Source organism: Rissa tridactyla, chromosome 4 (assembly GCF_028500815.1).
Source record: "Rissa tridactyla isolate bRisTri1 chromosome 4, bRisTri1.patW.cur.20221130, whole genome shotgun sequence".
NCBI classification, from domain to species: Eukaryota; Metazoa; Chordata; class Aves; order Charadriiformes; family Laridae; genus Rissa; species Rissa tridactyla.
The window spans coordinates 36,539,614-36,564,149 of NC_071469.1; the positions used below are offsets into that span (position 1 = coordinate 36,539,614).

At 34.6% G+C, this 24,536-nt stretch overlaps 1 protein-coding gene across 4 annotated transcripts in view; it reads right to left on the reverse strand.

Moving 5' to 3' along the window:
• DPH6 (diphthamine biosynthesis 6) overlaps positions 1–24,536 on the reverse strand; it is a 211,846-nt gene that overhangs the window by 109,847 nt on the left and 77,463 nt on the right. For all 4 annotated transcript variants that reach the window (XM_054198802.1, XM_054198801.1, XM_054198799.1 and 1 more), the window contains 5 exons: positions 21,028–21,115; positions 12,543–12,690; positions 11,144–11,275; positions 7,276–7,405; positions 4,467–4,641 (listed from right to left, as the gene is read on the reverse strand). In XM_054198802.1, coding sequence (XP_054054777.1) covers positions 4,467–4,641; positions 7,276–7,405; positions 11,144–11,275; positions 12,543–12,690; positions 21,028–21,115 — 673 coding nt within the window. The remainder of the gene's footprint in view (positions 1–4,466; positions 4,642–7,275; positions 7,406–11,143; positions 11,276–12,542; positions 12,691–21,027; positions 21,116–24,536) is intronic.

Here is a 24,536-nt window from a genome sequence, read left to right on the forward strand (position 1 = left end):
CAGCTGGGGAAGCAACAACAATAACTCTTATATCAGTGACAAGGTTACTTATATAGAAGCGGGCATGCCAGTGCCACTGAAGTATGACTTGCTTTCTTTCCTCTGCTAAAATTACAGTGTCTTAATTGCTCTTCCATACAGGACCATTAATGATCTCCTGAACAGAAAGTTTTACAGCAAACACTTCTTTTTTTCTATAATAATGCTGTTTCCTTTCTGTTACTCTGTCAGTAAATCTGTCATTTTAATGTCAGTCATATAATCTGACAAAAATTTAGGTTGGAAAGGACTTCTAGAGTCAGCTAATTCAATCTCATGCTTAGAGCAGGACAAACTTAGACATTAGACCAGTTTACTGAGGGCCTTGTGCAGTCAGGTTTTGAAGACCTGCTGGCTACCACATTGCTAATGCAGCCTTGTCTTTAGTTAGCCTTCATTCCTGCAATGCTGAACTTCCAATTTATACTTAAATTGCTGACAATCACAACCTCTAGTTCCTTTTTTGCAGATCTACTACCTAGCCAGTCAGTCCCCATCCTACACTGCTGCATGGGACTATTCCATCCTAGCTGCAGGACTTTTCCTTCATTTCTGTTCAATTTCATGAGGCTCCTGTTATCAGTTGCTTGTCTAGGTATCTCTGAATAGCAGCCCTGCCCTCCAATGCATGAACCACTATCAAAATTACTGTCATCCACAATCCTACTAGGCATGTATTCAATCCCATTGTCCAAGTTGTTGATTAAGATGTCGACAGTATCATCCCAAGTATCAATCCCAGAGGAACGATATTTAGACTTTGAACTGTTGAATACCACTTTTCCACCCACTGGAAGCTCCAGGTATTCTACCCTCGTATTACTACACATGGTATGGTATGGTTAGTAGAGTATAATTAATATAACATAACATAATATAATATAATTGATATACTATTGTTGAATCGCAAAAGGAAGAGATGGGAAGGAAGCAAACAACTTATCAGCTATATGTATGTGAAAAAAGAAGTATTTTAAAGGGTTACCTATATCTTTATGAATCATACCATGATTTTTTTCACTGATTCACTAATAGGAATTTTCTGACATCTTTCTATCTTCATCCTTCTTCATCTGATTTACTTACAAGGATAACTCATGTATTCCTAAATGCATGGATTCCTTAAATTATGCATTTTGTTTAACAACAGCTAAGCACGTTTTTGGAAAACTGCAACCAGATAGTTTAAGTAGCCAGGTAATCTTTCCGGGTATACGTAATAGACAAGGCTATTTACAACACCACCTTTTCCTTTTAAAGCCATCTGCTACAAATTGTGCAGTAAGCTCTATTGAACCATTTTCAGTTTCACTGCAAGAGAAGGAACTAAGTCATCTTAGCAAGGAAACATTAGAACCACTGCAAGTATCAGTGTCTTAAACCAGATGCAAGACTCTCTATTCCTACTCTCGTTCCCACCAGTATTATCTGATAATGTATCGTGCCTTGATGATCAGAAAAATGAAAGGAAAAAATAATTTATTGTAAGGTGAGTAAACAGAAAAAAAAAAAAGGCACCCGATTTTGATCAAGTTATGGGGATCTGGACATTGGAATCAGAGAGTAAGAACACTTTTTTGTTTTTTAAGTTTATGCTACTGGGTTCAGACAGTGCACAGGAGAAAACTGAAAAAAAGATGCCTGAAGGATGGCTGAAACTGTGATTTGGCAGCTGTCAGAGGGAAAGAACTGAGGTCACAAGGAAAAGCTGAAAGCTTCAACACACAAAATCAAGCCATAGATGCATGTATGGCAGTATGTATATAAGATACATTATGTCGCCATCAGAAATTATTGTAGACTATGAGAGTAAGATAAATTCTGCTGTGGCAGTTTATGCATTCATTTCCAGGTAGAAAAACATCTTCTCAACTCTGCCAAAGCAAACAAACTCCAAGCGCAAATACACTTTTAAATTACATTAACATACTAGAAGAACATCTGGTACAAACACTGTCAACTGTCCATGCATTCTTAGGTTAGTATTTGTGGTTAGTATTTCAGCTGTACTGGGCTTTTAAAAAATTATTATTATTTTAATGAACTATGCTCACAGTTCATAAATGCTCAAAGAATGCTCTCACAAAATAAATAATCACGAATAAGCTCTCAGTATAAATTTCTCACTCCCCAAAACTGCTTTGCAGAGCATCTCCACGTTTAACTCCCTGATGTATAACTGTGCTGTTAGCTTTTGTGAAGATGGTAAGCTATTTCTATACATGCTACCAATTACTGCTTAGTCTTGACCAATCCTCCAATCTGCCGTTAAAACAAAATAAATTATGAAAATAAAATAATGGTCTGATAAACCATTAATGGTCTGATAAACAGTGAGAGGTAAATCATTAAGTACCTTCAGTAAAAATACCAAGCTACTACCAATGACCAGTACAAACTGGGCTGGTGCCTACTGTAACACAAAGATCTGGCAAACCATTTGTCATCACATATTCCCAGACTGAATAGCCCAGACAGTCTGTGGTACTACTATTAGAAGGCCATAATCAGAGCACTTGTTATACGTTACAGAGATCAGCAGTATAGCCTTTACAATAACTCCAATGTAGCTTACGTACCAGTTACTGACATTAACACCAGGATTGGCAGAGGTTTCTGCACCAATAAGAGGCAGACCACAAAAAAAAAAAAAATATATTAAATGATCTCAGTTTTTCTCTAATTATAAAGAAGTCAGTCATATTGTATCTTAAAACAGTTTACATCTACTTCTTACAAGTAGAAACACTGAAGTTGTTTTTAAAGAATGTTAATCCCAAAAGAGGAAGAATGTTTAGTTTTGCTACAAATAATTTGAAAATCCTATTTTCATTCTGCCACTGTTGTTTAGTGTCTATCAGACTGAGGTCAGGATATTCTCACAGTAAATTTCAAATTTTTATTTTTTGTCCTCATAGCACTTCTGGCAGGATTCTGTAAGGTCCCTACAAAATTAAACTGATGCTCTGCTGAGTGATTTGTTGAGCCTGAAGTGTGATTTCCATAGTTTGCATGAACTACCTACATCTTTCCACTGCCAGCTCTGCTCTTACATGCCAGTGCACATCAATTCCAACTTGCAATACCCTGAATATTACAGTCCTTGGCCTATTCTGAACTGAGCAAAAACACTGTGCTAAAATACATGATAATTCTTCAGTGTCCACCAAACATCATATTGGACTTCATATTGAAAAGACAACAATTTAATTGTCCAATTGTTGTCAAACAAATGACAAACAAAATCTACAAATATACAACATAAGGTAAAAACCACTTACTGTTTTACGATTGTTAAGCTTCTGTTCCTCAAACATACAAAACTGATCTGCATGTCATCATCATAAAATTATTATAATTTTAAATCACTTTTGCTGACTATTAAGATTATAAAACCCACTTTTTTTCCTTCCTTATTTATTCTGGAAAATATATTTCACTCCTAAAACATACTGAAGGGCTTTACTTCTGCTGGTGACCTGAAGAGCCTGCCTATACATACTCTGAGGAAGTTCTGGAAACCCACCCAAGAAAGCTTTTAGTTTTCCATAAAACGGTACAAAACCAAAACAAAGTACGATTCCATGTCCATTATACTAGGTGGGCTTGCTGACTCAAAAGTTGTTTCAGGAAACTTAAACAGATGCCATAAAATGTTACTAAAATCAGTTTGCACAAGACAATAATTTGAACTGGACAATGTATTACACAAGAGGAGTATTGGTAAGAAAGAAATATATACATTTTTTGCCACAGAAAAGGTGAGACACTTCATCAACTGTCAGAATGGCACTACCTGGGCAAGAGGTACCATATTAGGAAAAAAGCTTTTTAGTCAAATTTTGGTCCATTTTTCTACGATACTTTACTGCCTCCTTTTCATACTTTTAAATAGTATGTAATATGCTATTCAGTTTGTTATTAATTTGAAAAAAAGAACAGTTCTTCAACCTTGTTGTGCTTTTAAATGGCTAAGCAGTACCAAGAGCCTCAACAGGGTTTTTATTAAATAAGCATTTTAGGATTGACTTACCTATAAAAAAGTTTAAACTTGCTTGCTTTAAACAAAGAAATTTCAAATATCCTCAGATGTTCCTAAATTCTGTTTATGTTCTAAGCAGATTATAAAAGTCTATGTGCGACACGATTATTCGGTCCAATTATAATACACAACAAAATAGGCTGTTCTTGAGATTCTCTGCAAAGAATAATTTAACCTGTCTTATGAAAGGTTGAAATGAAAGACTCATGCAGGTGAAGTTCTTGTTTTGACCATAAGCTTTAAAAACAAAAATTAAAAAATGCTTCTGTTTTTTTTTTTTTTTTTTTTTTTTTATTACACATTCAGGTGGGAGAGAAGGAGACTTTATAACTGTACTCATTTCAGTAAAATGACATATAGTTCACATGAAGTAAAGATTTCCTACCTTGATTGACTGACTGTAAGGTCCTATGCTAGCAGGTGCCCAGTGGGAAATGCTCTGTACATGCATGACCAGTTTTTCATCACGTAACACATCGTCCACTGCAACGTCATACTTATGTGCAAGGCAGTCAATGCAAAACAGTACTCCATCAGGTAACAGGGTTTCCACACATACTCTGAAAACACAAGACAATTATTTTTTTTCCAAACAGAAAGTTTGCTTGCACCAACTTTCAGCATTTATTTTCCATGGGGTTTTCTTTTGTACACTATGTTATGAAATTTTGTCAGGAACATAAACCAAAGCTATAGTATTGCAATAACCTGCTAGCGTTTACACTGTTATCTCCTCTCCAAATAATGATCAGCTTCAGACTTCCATCAAGGTAATTTCCACTACTAAGGAGAAACTAGCATCATAGCCAATGGCTCATTTCCACTTTTTATTTTTATGATGTGTATCATTTTATTAAGAATACATGAGTTCTTTTATTAAAAAAAAACAAACCCTCGACCACACAACTTTGGAAATGCCAGATAAGTTATGCTAAGCAGTCTTTAGACTGAGTGTATCATTGTCATATTCTTACCACCATGAATTTTTCACTGAATCTCCTTCCAATGGCTGGACTAGAGGTTCAGGTTTCTAAAAAGCAGTAGCTTATTGTTCCTTTACGTTCTTCTCACACGTTATCATGCAATACTGAGCATATTTTTCGTTACACTTCAAGTTGCATGACAGAGACACACTTGTGACAGGACTGAAAACATACGTAAGCATTCATTAAAAATTTCACTTTTGTTTGCTCCACGGAAGACTGAGTGCCCGGATGGACAGACAGACAGTCTGTTACATGTGGCCAGTGAAAAGCAGGGGATGTGGGGAGCATGGTGGGGGAAATCAAGATTTCAAAGCCTGAAAAATAATTATATTTGCAGTCCATGCATAAAAAAGTCATTTAGCTCCCAGCAGGGATCCAACAAAAAATTACTTGTTCTTTTTACATATCACGTAACATAACCTTACAAAATTCTTCTCATCTTGCTCATTTCTTTCAAGAAAACTATTTGTCTCCCCTCCTCCCACATGCAAATACAGTATTTTTTCCTCATTACCATCATCATAAGCATGGATGAATGGATTTTCTGCTTGGGCTGGTAAATTTTCAAGACAATTTTGCAAATTTAGTGCAGATCCACAGCCTTGAGTCAGTGCTTCCAGCATATTGCTTGTGAGAACTCCCCCAACCAGGTCTCTGTGCATAATGCAATGATGCAGCCATGCAAACTGCTGTATAATTTTTCTTCTGGACAAAATGCAACATGAATCTGTTCCATAAAAGTAATCATAAAAAGCCACTTTCCTGCAACTTCCTAATCTTCCTACCTGTTATTTTGGTGATGGAAGACTATGTGGCTGGCTATGCAAACGTGGAGTCTTAAAACATGCAGCAGCATGAGAAGTGAAAGAAACTAAATTGGGAGAAGGGTATGTGTCATAAAGAGAACTTACGATACATAGGAGTGGAGATTCATTTTTGTGTAGTTTACAGCTGGGACTAGATCCCTCCTCTGAAGGCACACACAATCAACATTCCATCCCTCTGTGATTTAGTAATCCTGGCCTACAATCAGCATCTTAAAGAAGCCTCTGCCTTCTCTCTTTTAGTCTCTTCTGACACCCAGACAATGTAGGAGAATGTGAATCTATCATGATATATATTATCTGAACAGTGTCATTTAACTATTTGTCATGCTATACTTAAAATCCACACGCCTACGCTACACTTCATATTCTGTAATAAGAATATAAAATATAGTATTTTACATTAGAAAATTGCTAAACAGTTGTTTTTAAAAATAAGACACGAGGTCTGACCTCATGGTTGACCCTGCTTTGAGCAGGGGATTTGACTAGATGACTTCCAGAGATCCCTTCCAACCTATATTAACCTATGATCCTAGTTGAATTTTTCAAGCTCTAGCAGTTCTACATACCAAGCATATTGTCTCAGATGCTTAAGAACATGAATTACTGTAATAAGAAATAAGCCTTTTTGACAAAGGTAATAAAGAATTTACAAATGTAAAATTAGTTTAATGCACAACTTTTTTAAAAGCATAACAAAAATTTTATTATAGGCTAGGTGTTTGTTATCCAATTTCCACTGGAAAAAGAACCCAGCACCACACCCAAATAACATAGGAATCACATACTGCATGCCTAGACCATCAAGCTGTTTTACTATGTCAGAGGGGGACTTGGATGCAACGTTGAAGATTCTGTACAGCAGATACTAAAAAGTTATGCTTTGGGGATCTATGAATGAAAGTGTTAGCCATCAGTGTATTCAGAGGTCTGAAACCATTTTTTTTTTTTCATACTTTCATTCTTACTGAATATGTAAGTGCTGCTAAGCCACCCACTAACAATCATTATCTGACAGAAACACAAGACATTTAGAAGAACCCCACTGGATCAAGGCAAAGATCCTTCTAGTCCAGTATTCATTCACCTTCAACCAGAGCATATAAGCAGGGGAAGAAAAGGAACAGAGTATGTATTATTCTTCTGTAAGGCCGTATAGGGGGGACATTTATAAACCTTATGGTATATATTAAGGCAAGAATTTCCAATCCTAGTGTTTTGAGTCGAGCAGCCCTGATGTGATTACTCCAAAAGGCAGCAAAAGTCTACTTCTAAGACTGTAAGGCACAAATATTTGGACAAAAGCTTCATAAATATGGTAACAATAATTCAGTATATTACAGTGTATCATAAATATACTATAGCAGTAGTCTAATCCTACCTTGCTGGTGGACACAAATCAAATTCTGTCACATAAACTGAATTTATAACATTGAAATCTTTCATGCTCTTCATATACAGATGAACCAAAATAATATCCTTCAGTTTCAATCCCTCTGAAGTCATATTAGCTGCAGGATAAAAATAATACAGCTGTTAAAGACGGAATATTTTAAATGTGTGTAGAAAGACAGCACAGGCATCCTGCTTTTGTTCAGCAAAACCAAGTGGTAATAAACCTAACAGTTGTGAAAACATGACTGAAGGCTTTGCAACATACTACCTTTCCCCTTATAATACTTATTTTTTTCATGAAACTCTTTCTCATGTTAGTTTTCCAAATATACAGAAATAGAATACAAACAAAATTTATCCACCCTGAACAGCGGTGAATTCTTGCCCCAAGAAAATGTATCATGCATTAATGCATGGAGGTATGTTACAGTCTGAATTCCTTGTATCCGTAAGTTTTATTACCTTGTATTTTCAGTCTATGAATGCTAGTAATCTATAAAAGACTTGAATGAAGTACAGAACTGGAATGGACAATAACAGGTCCTTTAGCGCATCACCCTCTTCAAAGACAAGATCAAATATTTATATGCTATTCCAGAGGGATGCTTGTCTAAGCGGTTTTTAAAAACCCTCACTGCAATAATGATCTCCGCATAAACAGAGAGTTATAAATGGCAAGACAGACAATAGGAAACAGAAGTAACCACATGAGAAATAAAAGAAAGATGAGAGCTGAGGGAAGTTCAAGCAGACAGTTAAAGAAAAGATACTGGGAAGTCAGGATCATCTGAATGCATACGCATAGGAGATTCCAGTCATAGCACTTAAGGACAATGTATTACTCTTACATAGCCAATACCATAACAAGATATGTGGATCAGCTCTGCAGTGTGGACCTTTTGTAACTCATGAGCAATAGAAACTAAATGAAGAACAAAATCTTCTCTAAATATAGAACGTATATAATAACAGAGTCCCATGTGACCTAACTTAAACTAACATTACAAGGTGTACCTCTATATATACCTATATATTCGTTTTCCAGTGAAGAAGTACAAGTATAAAGACAATCTCTGTTGGCTGTTGCCCTAGTGAGAAACAAAATTTGTTTTGGTGAAAAACATTTCTGTGCTTTTTAAGACAGTTCAGCAGTTGGCACACTTCCATAAAGGTCAGTTTGGTCACACCAATAGTGAATTTTACGCTAAATGTCTCAGCTTTACTTAGTCATATTGCCATTCATTTTGGCTATCTGAAGAGGGGAATTCTCATTGACAGAAAAGGAAGTGTGCACTAAGTGATATAAGAGATTACATAGCAATTAAAATAGAACTCCTATGAAGTCAAGATACATCTCCAGAAATATCAGCTGAGAAATTAGCACACAATGATAATTCTGTCCAGAAATATAAACGTATTTGAATACTGTCTGATAGCAATCACTAGGTCAATACCAGCTACAGACTGACTTAATCAGTCACGGAGAAAACAAGGACATTTTTCAGATTTCCAGACGCATTTTATTCAAGAAGAAAGAGTTTTGGCCTGCAGTTAAAACTTCTGCAGCACTATATGGAACACTGGAGGGGGGAAAAAAAAAAAACACAGCAAAAAACCCGAGCCCTCACCCAGGTCTAAATTTAAAATGCATAAACCAACAAATTAATTCAACTTTGTGGACATGTAACAGTATTAGAGCAAGTTGAAGGCAAAGAAATTTGCATAAATTCATAATTTCTAGATTTATTTTAAAAATCTTCTTAAAGTAAATAAAAGTACAATCCCCTTTTCCTCTGCTTGAATTAGAGGAATGATGGAAAATAATTTCTCCCTGGCTTGTAAGCAGTATAAAATTGACCTCCCTCCCAAAGCACTGTATCTAGTAGAAAGGTATAAATGATGAACCATGGTTCTTGACAAGTTCTGTTTCCCAAGGCAGGACTCTTACATAGCACATCTGCAGGATGTACAGGGAAACCACGCAGCCTTCCTGTTGAATTTCAAGGCATTCACTGTTCCAAATAATTTATAAAATATGATCTGCCTCAAAAAGAACTGACCCAAAAGATAACATTGGCCAAAGTACAGCTTATATTTTTTAATGGGTTATCCAGAATCCTTAGGCCCAGAGCCACAAAGGACAGCATCAAAACTGTCTAGAGAAAGTAGAATTTTAGACTAAATTTTCATGCAGTAAAAATCTATGCAGTTCCCTTTAAGCCTATGGAGCTTTGCCATGGTACAGCTTCACCAGAGCTGCTTTATATATAAAGCACTGCAATCTGTGTCATCTTCCAATGATATCTAAAGAAAAGTTTAACAGAAGAGTTTAATAAAATAAATGTAAACAGTAATCAGTTCTTAGCTTCATGGGAGAATTCCATCCACTTTACAGAAAAACCACAGGTTTCATAACACCTAGTAATAAATTTCCATTTCTGAATCCTTTTAGCAGCACTTATCCTCTTTAAAGGTGATTAAATCAGTTAACCCAGTGAAGAGAAGGTTAAAACACCTGTGCTTACTCCATTCTCATACCACTGAAGACTGAACTGCTGTATAGATCATAAGCATGAGTTCAGAAAGAGACTTGTGCATATCCGCAGATCAGTTAAATTCTCAGAAACAAATGGTTTCCTTTGCCATGACAGAACCACAATTCATTCATTTTCCACACCCACTTCCAAAAAGAGAAAAATGAAAGGAAATGGGAGAACTGACATTTTCTACCAAGGATCAGAAAATTACTATTTTTTTTTTTTACTATAATACAGCTAATGCAAGTGATTTGCTGAAAGCAATAGGCTGACTGTACTAGTCAGAGACACAATCTTTTTTGACAGATGCTAAGGCAAAAACATATAATGTTAGAACTGGCAGATTTCCATTCAAATATAATGAGAACAAACCAAAACATTACATAGCCCTTTTGCTTCAGTTTACAGATTATGCCCAGAAGATTTACACTAAATACTATTGTCTTTTACTACAAGTTTGATCACATCCACCTTGCTGATTTCCAAGCAATCAAAAACTAGCTTAAGGACCTTTACGAAGGACAATGTCTTTGCTTCCAAAAAAAATTCTAAGTTTTCTTTATCATCCTATATTCAACTATGAATACTCAGCTGCACGTGCAAAAAATAAGATTTTATAGGACAATACCTCACAGAAGATCATGAACAAGAACATGAGTCTACCTATTTAGGTATTTCTATTTTTATGAATGAAAAGGAGCCTGTATAAACATGCTTTACTTAAAATTTGGAATGAAAAAAAATACAAAACAAAAATGTGAACATTTTGTTTTATATGTCAGTATATTGTAAGAGAGGGATATAAGGAACCTGGATTTCATGAGCCCCAAGATAGCAATTTCTCCTTTACATTAAGAATATAAATGAGATTTACTGCTACTGACCTAATCCTAGATGCCAAAACATGCAACAGCTTTCTAGAAAACTTAATTTAAAATTATGGTAGCTACAAAAATGCTTTAGCAAGTAGACAGCATCCATAGCACACACGCATACTCACACACACAGTATATATTGCAAGAAAGCAATAAAGCAAGTTATAAAGTAAGTAAGTACTGTGGAAATAGTGTTGTTACAGTGATATGAACACTACTCTGGCTTTCTAGGGTCTTCAAAAGCCAGTCAAATTTTGATGTGTTCAATATTAAAGCCAGCAGTCTTGATATCAATGATTCCAATCAAACGCAAAATGAGATGGCAAACTGACAACCACAATATTTAAAATTATAAAACAATATGAAAACACAGATTCTTACTTAATACCATACTAAAAACAGTATAATTAACAGCAGATAATGGATTAAGTGAATAAAGCACCTTGAAGAGAAGAAAATGCTTCCCTTGCTGCCTCTTGAGCACTTCTGCCTTCTGATGGAAGGAAGTGAGCAGTGATACCTGAAAACCACTGGTAACCACTCAGGGATCTTCCTGAGCTTCCAAATGTCTTAGCTATCAGAAATGAAGAACAGCACTATGATTACAATAATGAAAGATTTCAGATTAACCTAGAACATAATTTTAAATTGTTTAAGCAAGAAGAACTTCTACAGAAAAAAAAAAATTCACAAACTGTAAAAACATCTTCAAAACATATTTACAGACAAGCAGATATAAACCAAAAACTTAAAAGTAAGTGTGCTGGTAACAAAACTTCCAAATGCTACTTGACAAAACCTTCTCCAACACTGCCTTCAGAAAATATGCCTGTAAGTAGTATTTAGCTGAGAAATTCAGTACTTTCCCTCCTCCTTTCCATTTTTGCTGACCTTTTACAATTTCTCTACCTCTTTTGATACAGACTTGGCACAAGAGGTGACACTGTGACATGACACATTAAAATTTTCAAAAGTATCTAAGTGACCTAGGAACAGATTTTCAAATTTAAACACCAAATTTTAATGGAAGTTCAGTGTTTAATCTGGTTCTGATAATCTTAGCAAATGCATAATCTGTTTAGGCATTTTTTTAACATCCCACCAGGCACTTATCCACATTCAAGAACCTAAATACCATTCAATATCAAACACTTACGCCATAAAACTTAGTTTTCAGGAAAAGTTTACTAATCTTTGGGTGTAGCATAACAGCGATGTTGTGGTACTTCAATGAGGTACCAATCTATGAACTCAGGTTTATCTTGCATTAATCACCTCATGTTTGAGGCAGTGCTAATATCAGGCATATGATTAGGTATTGCAGCTCACCTAAGGTACAGTAACTTGCTAGGCTGCTAAACTTGATCATGCATGTCACCCTGAGGTTGCTTGGGTGGGACAGACTCATACACTATGTAAGCAAGTTGTGTTTTGTACTTTTTAGAGTTTGCTTTTCTATCTTCAATTTAAAAACTGTAGAGTATGGATACAGGTGTGGTTAGACCTTTTATATAAAACTCAATCCCTCCACTCAAATGAATGATTAGATTATAGTAATTTAATTCATGCAAACAGAACACATTAACATGTGTTCTCTGAAAGAAAGAAAAAAGTGGGTTATGCTCCTTCTGTAAAATAACTTGAAATACTTGATTGCTACAGATCTATTGATTCCCATCAGAAAAACACATTTTAGGATGATATTTTTTTTTCAAACTGGTTATTAAAGGTCACAAGTGTCCAGGAGTGTTCTTATAATAATTAAAGTAATTAAAAGTGTACTCCACCAGGGCATGAAATACGCAATATTACTTTTCTGATGAAAGTTGAGCAAGACTCACTGAAATCCAAAGGATTATGTTTCAAAGACCTCCACGTGACTGGAATGTTTTTCTGTGGTTCCTCCTCTTCTGATGAAGGGAAAATATCATCGTTGCAGCTTACCTCACAAGAACAGCTATTGACCATAAATGTACCCGAAGAGTCCGCCTGCTTGAGACAAACATAAAATAAGAAAGTAAACAGCATCCCAAGCAGTATGAAATCAGTACATTTTATCATTTAAATTTTGTGTTTCAATTACAAAAAATACTATAGCTCAACGGGTACTTAATCTTAGAACAATCCATGGAAGAACAGCATTAGGATTTCCCACTATTTAGACTGCAGAAACTGGCAGAATACAATGTTCTCCTGATGACATATCATATGGAATAAAAATGCAGACTTAGTAGTTAATAAGAACAACAGATATGGAAAATGATGAGACGTGAGATAAGAGATGGAAAGAATACTACAATGAAGAAACTCTATTCCACAGTTATATACAGGACAACTATGTTTTCCAAAAATAGTATAAATTAAGGGAAAAAAGGAACAAGAGTAACAATTTGATAATTAACACTGTCACCAATCATTTGAAACAGAGGAACAGACTAACAAGAAAGTTTTAAAACTTTGTGGAACCTTGAATGAATGCAGCCCATGTTAAAAAAAAAAAGTAAAATCTCTTTCTATTCATTGTGCAAAGACTATCCCTTCCATCAAACTCAACACAGCTTGGTATGCTCAGAGTTTTGAGATACAGAAAAAAATATTTCCTAGCATTTATACATCAAAGTAATTTCTTTACAAGGAAGGAAAATAATTCACGGTACCTTTTCTTCTCAAATGCTTTCTTAGGCCTGGGAAGAGAAAACTACCCAGTGTGCCTTTTAAAGCAAAATACACAGACAGACTGCACACTGACCAGTCTTCAAAAATTCAGTGTTCATTATATTTTCAGTAAATCATGGAATTACAGCATGCATTTTTTTTTTTTTTTTTTTTCATTTTAAAGCAATCAGAACCCCTACACACTTCCATCTGATTTTCTAAGGAAGCCTAATCCCCAGAGCATGTTGACTCTGGGATCACTAATACTACTTGTCATCAGTTAAAAACAATATGAATTATGACAGAATTTATCCATAAACCTTAACCAAACATCACTATATGCTGTAACTCCAGATTCTATCAATTAATTTTCTGCACAAAGGTCTCAAATTTCACACTGTGCCTAAACTATGCATTTTACTGCAGGCTTCTTTAATACTAAATTCACAAAAATGATGATAAAGCCAAATAAAGCAAGATAAAAAGTTGACAAAATATGAAGCCTTTGGCAATCCTTAAGTATGTATTAGAAACTGCTGAATATTATTTTAGCTCACAAATCAGCGTATCATGTATGGAATTTCCATGCAAAAAGTTTATGAAAAAGAATACTAACATTATACAATGAAGGACTCATAATGTCACCTAAATTTGACCCTCTGCATTCTCTGCTTTCTAACAATTAGATCTCATCAAGCTGTCAAATAAAATGGGATATGTTACAAATTATTAATCAAATTTGAATATAGACAGTTTAAAAAAAATGTTTTTATTTTATTTTTTTCTTTCCTTTGGAAATTAAAACATATCTTATTGCAACTTCAAAAGTCTTCTCTTAATATTAAGAAAAAAAAAGTGAGAAAAAAAGGCAGAAAACTACAGTATGCATCAGAAGTCTGCAATGAGAATTCAGCATTTACATTGGTATTTGACTTCACTGGAGAGAAAGCATCCAGTTAAGTTAAAGCAGTGTACTTGGAAATTCTCAGGAAAGGCTAAATTACAAAAAGGTCATTACCTATGAGAGGAAACAGCTCTGCTGCCTCTAAAAGGGCTCAAGGGGAGTTTTATAAGCGCTGTAAACACTAAAGCTATGCTCTAAGAGGGTCTGATGTTCTTTGATTGGACCTTATTTTATTCATTCTTCCAAGAAAGGCATGAAAGTCAAGGCAATAATCTACTTTATGTGAATCAATTGTACATGAGAGGTTAAAAGAAGTCAACTAAATGTAACATAATAGCACAAAGATGAAAACCGCAATTTAGCACAAACACGACATGCATTCCAACATTAAAATATACAAGCATCCAACAGCATCTATACCATTTCCCTCTCACTGAATTACACCTTCAACTACTGCTGCCAGTTGATATATATTGCCGTTACCCAGAGGGCTGCCTGATAGCCCCCAACCCTTCAGGTATGACTTAGAAAATAAAGAAGCAGGAAAACAAATCCGTAATTGAAATAGATCTTAAGCTGGATTATGCTACAAGAACCAAGAAAATTCCCTTATTTCTATTTTTTTTGAAGTTTCTATTTTTTTATCCAGAAGACTTTACTTTATAGAAATATACAGAATGTATAGTGGCATGAAGTGCTAAATGTGCTACCAATTCCTCCTTGAAAATTGCTGTTTTATTAAAATAGTATTTTTTTTAGTAGTATATTAAAATAGTAATTTGTAACGTCCATCATAAAACAATCAATTTGCACTGTAGCGTGGGCACTCACTGACGTAACATACAGTTTGCACCTCTTGGTTCTACCCCCTGAGTAAGCATGCACAGACATGGTGATACCAATGATACTATCACAATGTTGCCTTGGGTTTTGTTTTTACATGACCTGGATTTCAACTTCAATACGGCATAACAATCCATCACTAGGCAAAAAATATGTTAACTGGAAAGGGAAAAGTTCCAGCTTGCCAGTATGACAGTGACTTTGTTTCTCGCTTTTGTTAAGCTTTACATAATTACCTTTTACGAGATCTAGAGATGCAGATATCTTGTGTAGGTAGTATTAGAGACCTGTGACTTCTCTCCACTCCCTAACCTGGAGGACTGAATTTATATGCTCTGCAAGTGAACATGAAAAGAGCACCTATTCCATTTTTATGCCATCTGTGAAATTTGGTCTTTCAACTATGTTTTCTAAACATGTTTTCTGCAAAATGTGCTTCATAAAAAATTCATGGAGATGTAGTGAGACTCACAGACTGTATCACAACTGGTTTGGTCTAACTTACAGAACTCCCCTGTAGCTTTGTAATTTTCTAATACGACAAACATTCCAAATTGATACCCCATTAAATTTTTGTATCATCCACAGTCACATCCCTTTTTCATAAATATGTCAATATTTTATAAATTGTTCAGCTTACATCAATATTGCTTCCCAGATATAAATAAAATGATACATCTGTTATTACAGATATACACAAACAGCTAGTCAATTGCAAAATTTTTTTGAAATTACTAAAAAGTACTAGAAATTCTACAATGTCTCTTACACCAAAGACCATAAAAATAATTACAGACTACCATTGATTTCAATGCCTATGATACATCACAACGATTCATTCAAGGCTGACTCCCACAATGCTCCAAAAACATAGGTAATCAATCACTTTCTGCAGCAGCCACAGGTGCAGGCTACAGCAGAAGTATTAGGTGTGGAACCTGGCACTAGAAGAACAACAGGCTCTATGCCAGCCGAAGTAGAGCTGCCAGACTCTGTTTAGTTGCTATATTCAAATCTCATACAAATGTTGGTCTTCTATTCCTGTCGACAGAGAAAGTAATCTAAGAATTTAAAACTTAAAGTTATAGACTGCCACAAACAGACTAACTTTCCCTGAATAATACTCTCATCCCTTTAAAAACAAAAACTCAAGCTTGCTATAATGACATTTTAATTAAATCTTACAGAACCTATTTTATCACATAACATTTTCATGTTGCTTCACAGACGCAATATATTTTCCCATTTGTTACACTGTTTCTCCCACACCCACTGTACATTGTGATACCAACCTAATTTTGGATCAGAGCCTGCATGCATGCATATGCTTAACTATATTCACATAACTCATGTCAGTGATGCAAGTGCGCTCAGAATGAAGTTAAGCAAATGCACCAGTGTTCAAGATCCAAATTCTCCTGTTGAAAAAGCCTTGGAGCTAGGGCTTTGAATGATATAGCTGAAATTCCATGCAGTGGTCTTTTATGAAAACAACAGATTGCCTTCTTAAAAAGCTTACATTCTCCAATACAGAAAGTGGTATAAAAACCTATCACAACACAATTCCAAAACTGATAGTTCTCCCACTGCACAGCAATGAGAATACAGTGGGGCAGAGAGCTCAGAAAACATAAGGAAAGACTACGATAATGTCTTTATTTGTGGTGCACCTTGATAACAGAACTCCATGAAATAAATATAATAAGAGAGACCACGCACATCTCCTTTCAGTATTTCAAGTACAATACACGGGCGCGTAGGAAAATAAGTCCTTAACTCTGAAAGACAGCCAAATAAAACCTCTTCATTATAAAAAGAGAACAAAAAATTCTCTTTTCTCAGAGAACTGGACTGAATCTGCAATCTAATGGAATAGCAAAGAAAATCCTTTATTTATTATCTTAGTGTTTGAAATAAATCAATGTACAAAAAAAATTTGCAGTATTTGTTACAAAAGTTTTGAAAACATAACTACAAGGGTTATCTATATTCTTATGACGCAAGAGGAAAAGTAAAGGTTACCTAGAAGTATCATTCAATGATGACAAAGTATTCCAAAAATGCCACCCACAAACCATATTTTGCAACTTGATATTCCTTCCTGTTCCCCCAGACATCACTTAAAAAGTCTAATTCTAGACCTGAAGTCCCAAATGGAGATTAACTAAAATAATTCAGGCCAGAAGGAACTGAACAGAAATAGGCTATAAAGTTAAATCAAGTCTAACCTGCAGGATCATGCTTCTTTAGTACACAAGGCATGTACGTCTCTCCCAAACACCTTTTCTAACTTTTAAAAGTGTTTTTAAAAACATCTCCAAATGGACCTGTGAAATGGATTTGCTAATGTTTAATGGGGGTGTAACTGCTTGCACTTGTGTTCCACCCAAATAAGTCACGATCTTTGACAAATAGGAAAACAAATAAGCCTCACAGTATCCACTTATGATAGGTAAATAGAATGCAATAGTATGCTATAAGAAAGAGCAGCAGCAGGCCTTATTCCTCTGTTACAAGCAAACGGGCTCCTTCCTTCTGCCAAGTGTAGAAGGAAAACTACACGACTCCCTCTAATTCAGGGGTGCAGTTTCACAGCTTGTATTGTTTGCTGTATACATGCTCCTACTCACTGGAACTTGGGGAACAAAGCATTCATTATTAAAAGTGGGAAGGAGAAAATCTTAAAGCATGAATGACAGCTAATATGTTCACTACTGTCATCAGAAGGAGGTTCACAGCACCCGAAGCTCCAAAAGCTTTAATTTCTGTTTCAAAAACCAACACACCAGAGTAACTGAAGAGTATAACATGGGGGAGGAAATGTTTTGCAAGTTCACTGTGCTGTCAAAGTAAAACAAAAACTGTTTCACAGGCGTATTTTTACCTAATTGAAGATATACATTTGTATATTGTATATTTAATTGTATATATACAATTAAATTGTATATATATTTATATATTTAATTGTATATATACACTGTATACATTGTCTATATAATTGCATATATACAAATATATATACAGTTGTATATATATTTAGTTGTATATACACAATTAAATTTGTTTTGAATCTAAAAGCCAATACACTTGATTTAAACCTTACGGAGTATGCTTCGGAAATGGCTATCTCCTGAACAAAAAACATCCTACATTTTAAATGTACGAAGTGATGGTCTTACTGGCAAAGTAAAATATCAATGAAGCGAGGTGTCTGTATTACGTATATCACATTGGTGACCTTGTTTGTTTACAATGAAGTAAATGAGGCATTTCCAAATTTTGAACATTAGTGTTATATTAGCATTATTATTTTTTCTTAACTTTTTTTTTAAATGCCTACGAAAAATTATCTTAAGCCATGTTTACCAAACTTTTAATAATGTCTTAATTATAACATCTTATATTTATTTATCTCTTTAGCCTTTTCTGTATCACTGGTAATGAAAGAAAAGAGGGTGTGTTAAAAGAAACCTTCAATTATTATGCAAAAACACATTTTGAAGTTGCACAGTAATGTATTAAACCAGAACAGTGAGTAAAATGTTATTTTCCCCCAGGCACGAGGGCTCATTTTGCTGCCAGGAACAATCTAAAACAAATTTCTACGCAGGCTTTGTAGTTAAACATGAAGAATTTTAGCTGAAGCAGATGCATTGTAGAGGAGGAAAGACAGCAGAGACTAAGGTAAATTCAAAGAATGTAAAATTAACACCTGTGGCATGTAACTAAGATAAAATGAATATATAATAAAAGTTAAAAATATATATATATATATCATTGAAATAAGTATTATGACATCAGTTTTGTTATTAGAATTACACATCACTGTGTGGTCTATTAATGGTTTCTACAAAGTGCTTACATAAGTGGCTACTTTTATACATTGTTCGTAATGGAGTATTTTTTGCCCAATTTTCAGTAATCCCTTGAAAGCCTGAAACTAAAATTAGTTCTACTTCTAAAGCAGTTTTTCCCTGCAGTGATTTGTTATTGTAGGATTGGCTTTTAAGTGTTGAATTACTAACTGATATTTAAAGTTTTGTAGGGCTTGTAAGCAACAAATAGTGAGAAAAAGTACAGTATTACAGGCATATCAATCTTGAAGGCATCTCTTATCATTATGCAGTTAAATCACGCTAACTTAGTAACAAGTTATGCTCTGAAAGACTGACTTGTTCGCCATATTCATAATTTCTTGAAAACCTAGCTTATTTTATAATAATCATAAAATAATCTATAGCCAAAGGATTCTGCTGCTTTTCCTTATGAGACAACCACTGCAGAAAATAGGCTATTTTCCTTTTAGCTATACAAGACATTAGTTTATATACCAAAATCCAGGGCAAGCCTTTGTAAACCTTACCCCTTTGAGAGCGTGACAGCTTTGTCTACAATGAATTTGAAATATGATTTACTACAACACTGCTTGAAACTGTGAGGCTTTAACCAAATCTAAAACATATACATAAGAAGGGGAAAAGAGCTTCTGAACAGATAAAAGTAAAATCTTGATTCTTATATAAAATGTTATGCATTTTAATATGATTTTTTGCCTGATTTATGTAAAGCTCTGTGTTTTTCATTTTCCCTAGCCTGTCACATTGTAGTGATGTATGGCGCATTTTAGCATCAAGTTTGCCATGAGCAATAAAGTCAGTGCCCCCAAAGAAATATTAATATATTATCACTCTTCCCCACCATGCCCCGCTCCCAAATTTTCTTTTATTCAGCCTATTTGGTTTTGCTTCACATAGTTAGTTGATATCCTTTTCACAGTCTCCCATACAAATATTTAATGTTTTATTTTTGAAAGAAATCCCAAACTACAAATTGACAGGATGAAATACAATTTACTTTCCAAAGCAAGAATGAGGCCATCATTGAAGAAAAATGTACAGGTATTTTATCTGCTTGGAACGATAAAATTAAAAAAGAGGGGGGAAAAAAAGGCATGATCTGTTGAAAGAAATTCAGGAAATGTAGTTGCTCAAGAGACATGAAATGTAAAATACCAATATAATAACATTCTATAACAATCCCTGCACCTAGAAGAGGTTCAGTGATCTTCAAAGTGTAGAAAGAAGTCGGAAGACCTATAAAAAGATGACTGCAACAGTAGTAGGAAGATCATGAGGCGCTCTCTTCAACAAAATACTAGCACTTATAGATGTTCAGGAGGAAAAAAAAATTCATTATACTCACAAAATAATGAGAAGAAAAATAGAAAAGTGCTGACAAATACTAAGAAAAATTACTTCTGTTTTGACCTTCTTAGCTGTGCTCGCATAAAAGTCTGCAGTACTTAAACCACTAGATTTCCTATTCCTGTCCTGTTGTTTCCATGGAATCATAAGCTAAGTGACTGAATCCCAGTCAACTACTAATAATTCCCTTAAGATCTTGGACAGGATAATCTCCTCTACGTGATCTGAAGTCATTCATTAGATGTATCTTTCATATGGAGAAGATAAAACAAAACCCAGTACATTTAAAACTCCAGTGCTTGCGCATCAGCAAGTTCTTAAATCACACACCTTACATCAGAAACAGCAAAAAGAGATGCCACTTCCCAGCACATCAACACTGTTCATACAGTTTCTAATGCAGCTGTCCTCCACAGAGTGGCTAGCTGTACTACTATACAGGTAACACGTGCTTGACTGAACCACATTGGCTGATCACCTTGAGGTTTCAAGATGAAAATGCTACACAAACATACTACCTCCATTCATTCGACACAAGGCAACATTTGCGTTGAGTTTTTCCTTATGGCAAGTTCAGAAATTCAAATAAATATGTACATTGTAATTTGAAAGTACACCCACATGCAAAACTGTAGCTTCACTGCAAAATGTGACAAAGCAACATTAGAACAGAAATAAATGCACACAGCTTTAAAGGAAGACAACATTTGCAATACTTGCCTTATTCTCCAGGTGTAATTTTAAAAAATGAAGGTACGCCACAGGTGCAAATGCATCAGCTGAATGTACAACCACCTTGGCTGAATCTCTGAAATACAAAAATTATTTGCATCAAATATTAGTATATAATTTTACATACAGACAATACTTAATTGCTGTATAATACAGACTCCAAGGTAACTCATTGAAAATCTATTAATTTCTTACTTAGTTTTTACATCAATTGAGAAAAAAGTTTGTTAAATAAAATCATACTGTTGAACTACACATTATCTTCACTAATTTTCAATTTTCAAAAAGAATAAACTATACTTCCAGACCAGTACTGAGAGATTCATTTAGCTGCAGTCTATGAAAGCATAAGTGACATTATGTTTTACATTCTGAGCCTAATATGTAAAGCAATCTTTTAATTTCATCAACAGGAGATTTTTTTAAAAGTCCATTCTTCTTGACTAACGCTCCAGGGATTAGTTCTAGAGGTATTAACACCATACAACATTTCACGCTGAGAAACTGACTGATTCAACCATCTTGCATCTGATATTGAAGACTACTAGACACAACTTTTTAATGCCAAATGTGTTGGTAACAATGTTAAACTTCCTCTGTGCTGATTCAAATTAGTTAATTTTAGTTTTCATTTTTACAGACACAATCTGTCACACTGATTCACAAGAGGCAGTATCTGTTATATCCATCTGTATGGTTTTACTACTTAAGAAAAAGGTAGCTCTAGGAAACAAACATCAGAAGGTGAGAAACTCAAAGAAAACATAAGAGAAACTCAGACACAGTACAAGAAAATCTGAAAATTGTTATAAGTAAGGCTATGGACACACAAATAATTTTCTTGAAACCACAGTGCCCTTGATACATTCACAGTATTCAATGAGATAAAATAGATAGATTTCTAGTAACACCACATAAAAACCATGCAAACTGGAAGCAGTTAAAGTCTTGGCCAGATTCCACTGACTTAATGAAAGTGTAAAATTAACAGAAATATTTGTTCTATAAAATGTGTTTTGGGATTTAAAATATAAAATGTCCTAAGATAATTGTCATCACTACATTGCACAATAAGGATAAATACCTTTAGCATAAGAAGCTCCACTTCCCTTTCAGTAAACTTTTAAAGTAATTTGAAAAATAAGTTTTCAGCTTCATTCTTGAGAGTAATTATTTTTACAATTAAAGTATCACTTATTCTTTTAAGATATCTTAAAGATAGTCCCTTAAGATTAAAGTAATTTTTTTCAAATTATCATGGGTGTCTTCTAATTCTAAAAGGAATAGGTAGAAAATAACTTTGGAAATCTTTAGTAATAGGAATACATAATTAAAAATACAGACACCAAGACTCCATTAGCACCTAGTACCTGGGTATCCTCAGTGTCTGAGGATATTTTCAATAAAGATTTCTTGCTTGCTGTTCAAGTCCTATAGGAGGAAGACTGGCACTTTTCAGTGATGATAAACAGCTTAAAACTAAATTAACAGAAAAGCTTATGTCAGAAAGGAAAAAACAAAAATTTAGGGTTATTAAATATATGTGTCTATTGAATTTAAAGAATACCTAGTAACTTTAAAAAAAATATATAGTTAACTCCATGGAAGCAGTTCTGCTTGTATGCCTGCCTGTTCCAATTCACTAGTACAGCAGAACAGATACTAAAGATTGATACCTATGCTAACTGTTCAATAACTTTAGAATTTAGAACTTATTTCTTGATCAAGAAGTATCACAAATATTAAGAAATCATAAATATTTGTTCTCAGATGAAGTACATTCCTGAAATACAGTTAACTCATGGGTATTTGATCGGACCATAAAAGATATCTAGTTTAATATGCCAATATTTCTCAGCTGATGGGTGACAACAGGTAGATTATGTGGTGCTGAAAATAGTATTACCATACATACAATACAAACATACATCATTGTTCTAACTGATAAAATTTACAGTCTTGTTCAACAGCAAATGTAATGAATAGGTGGAAAGCAGAACAGTTTTGTTTGCATCCAATGATGAGTCAATAACTAAAAAAAATAGGAAGTCCTGAACTTAAATGTCACGTCCAGTGTAGGAAACGGTAAAAAAACCAAAACAAAACAAAACCACACCCCAAATCACATCAAAAGCAGAGAGACCCTGGTAATTATATAAAGGCCATATCATGCTGCAAGTCTGAATTTTGAGTAGGAACGTGACTACATAAGGTGATTCATGTTTGATTACGACGGCAACACAGGAATTTTGTTGAGGGGCATTTTCAGAAGACTTTGGAAAACAACGAAGTATAGTTGAAAAACTGTCCTAATTATCTATTTTTTGAAATCATAATCATCTGATCTCTCAAGTCTCTTTGAAGATCTAGCAAATATTTAATAATTTTAAAACACTCAGTATCATTTCACAGGACAAATATGACAAGCAAGAGCAAGTCTGAGAGTACAATCAGTGCTCTCAGTACATGTTTATCTTTCATGTATACAGATTTGCTTTTAATTCCAAACCTAGAATTACAAACCTAAACGCAGAGCTAATGGTAAGGTATATGAATGCAAAATTATACTTCCCAAATATTTCAACTATGCCAATTTACCGGAAAAAATGACCAAACTATTCTGTGGTTCCATAAATACAAATGTGCCTTTATTGTAAGACTAGATATTAGATGGCATTCACATAGATGAGAAATATATCTTTATGATTTGAAGAAGTGTCAATCAATTGCACTTCGAACACCAGTGTGTAAGAAGGACAGGAAATGCTTGGTACTTCTCAAATATTGAGCATAAGAAAGCTGACATCAGGATTACAGTAGTCTACCTGGGAAAACTAGACAAAAACTCATCGGACTCTTGGCTGAATATTTTGACTGTAAGATACCGCTTTCATTGCTAAATCTTGTTTATTTTCAAATATTTCGCTCAATTTGCCATGCTTTCTTTGTGAGGCGTATTTTTTAATGAAGACTGAGAAGAATGGCAAGAATCCAATTTAATATTCAAAAGCAAAACTCATCACATAGTCTTACATTAAAAAGACTCCCACTTCTCCATAATAAGTAACACATCAAGGCTATATTTTTCTTTTCCTGAACTAGCAGATTTTCTTCTTTTTCAAAGGATATACTGTAGAAACATATTTTGTCACGAGTTTCACGTGACAAAAACATCGACCAGTGAAAACACTACCCAAAAGTAGCGTTAATAATGACAGGTGTATTAGATTTTCTCCTGTTGTATCAGGTTTACATGGCAAGGTTTTGGTAGCAGGGGACAAGCTGCAGGGGTGGTGGCCTCTATGAGAGGATACCAGGGGCTGCTGGGCCCATCAGCAACACTGGTGGTGCTTCTGCAATAATACATTTTAAAAAGGGTAAAAATGCTGTGCAGCAGCTGTGAGAGGAGCAAGAAAAATGTGAGAGAAACATCCCCCGAGACACCAAGGTCAGTGAAGAAATGGGAGGAGATGCCCTAAGCGCCAGAGCAGACGGAG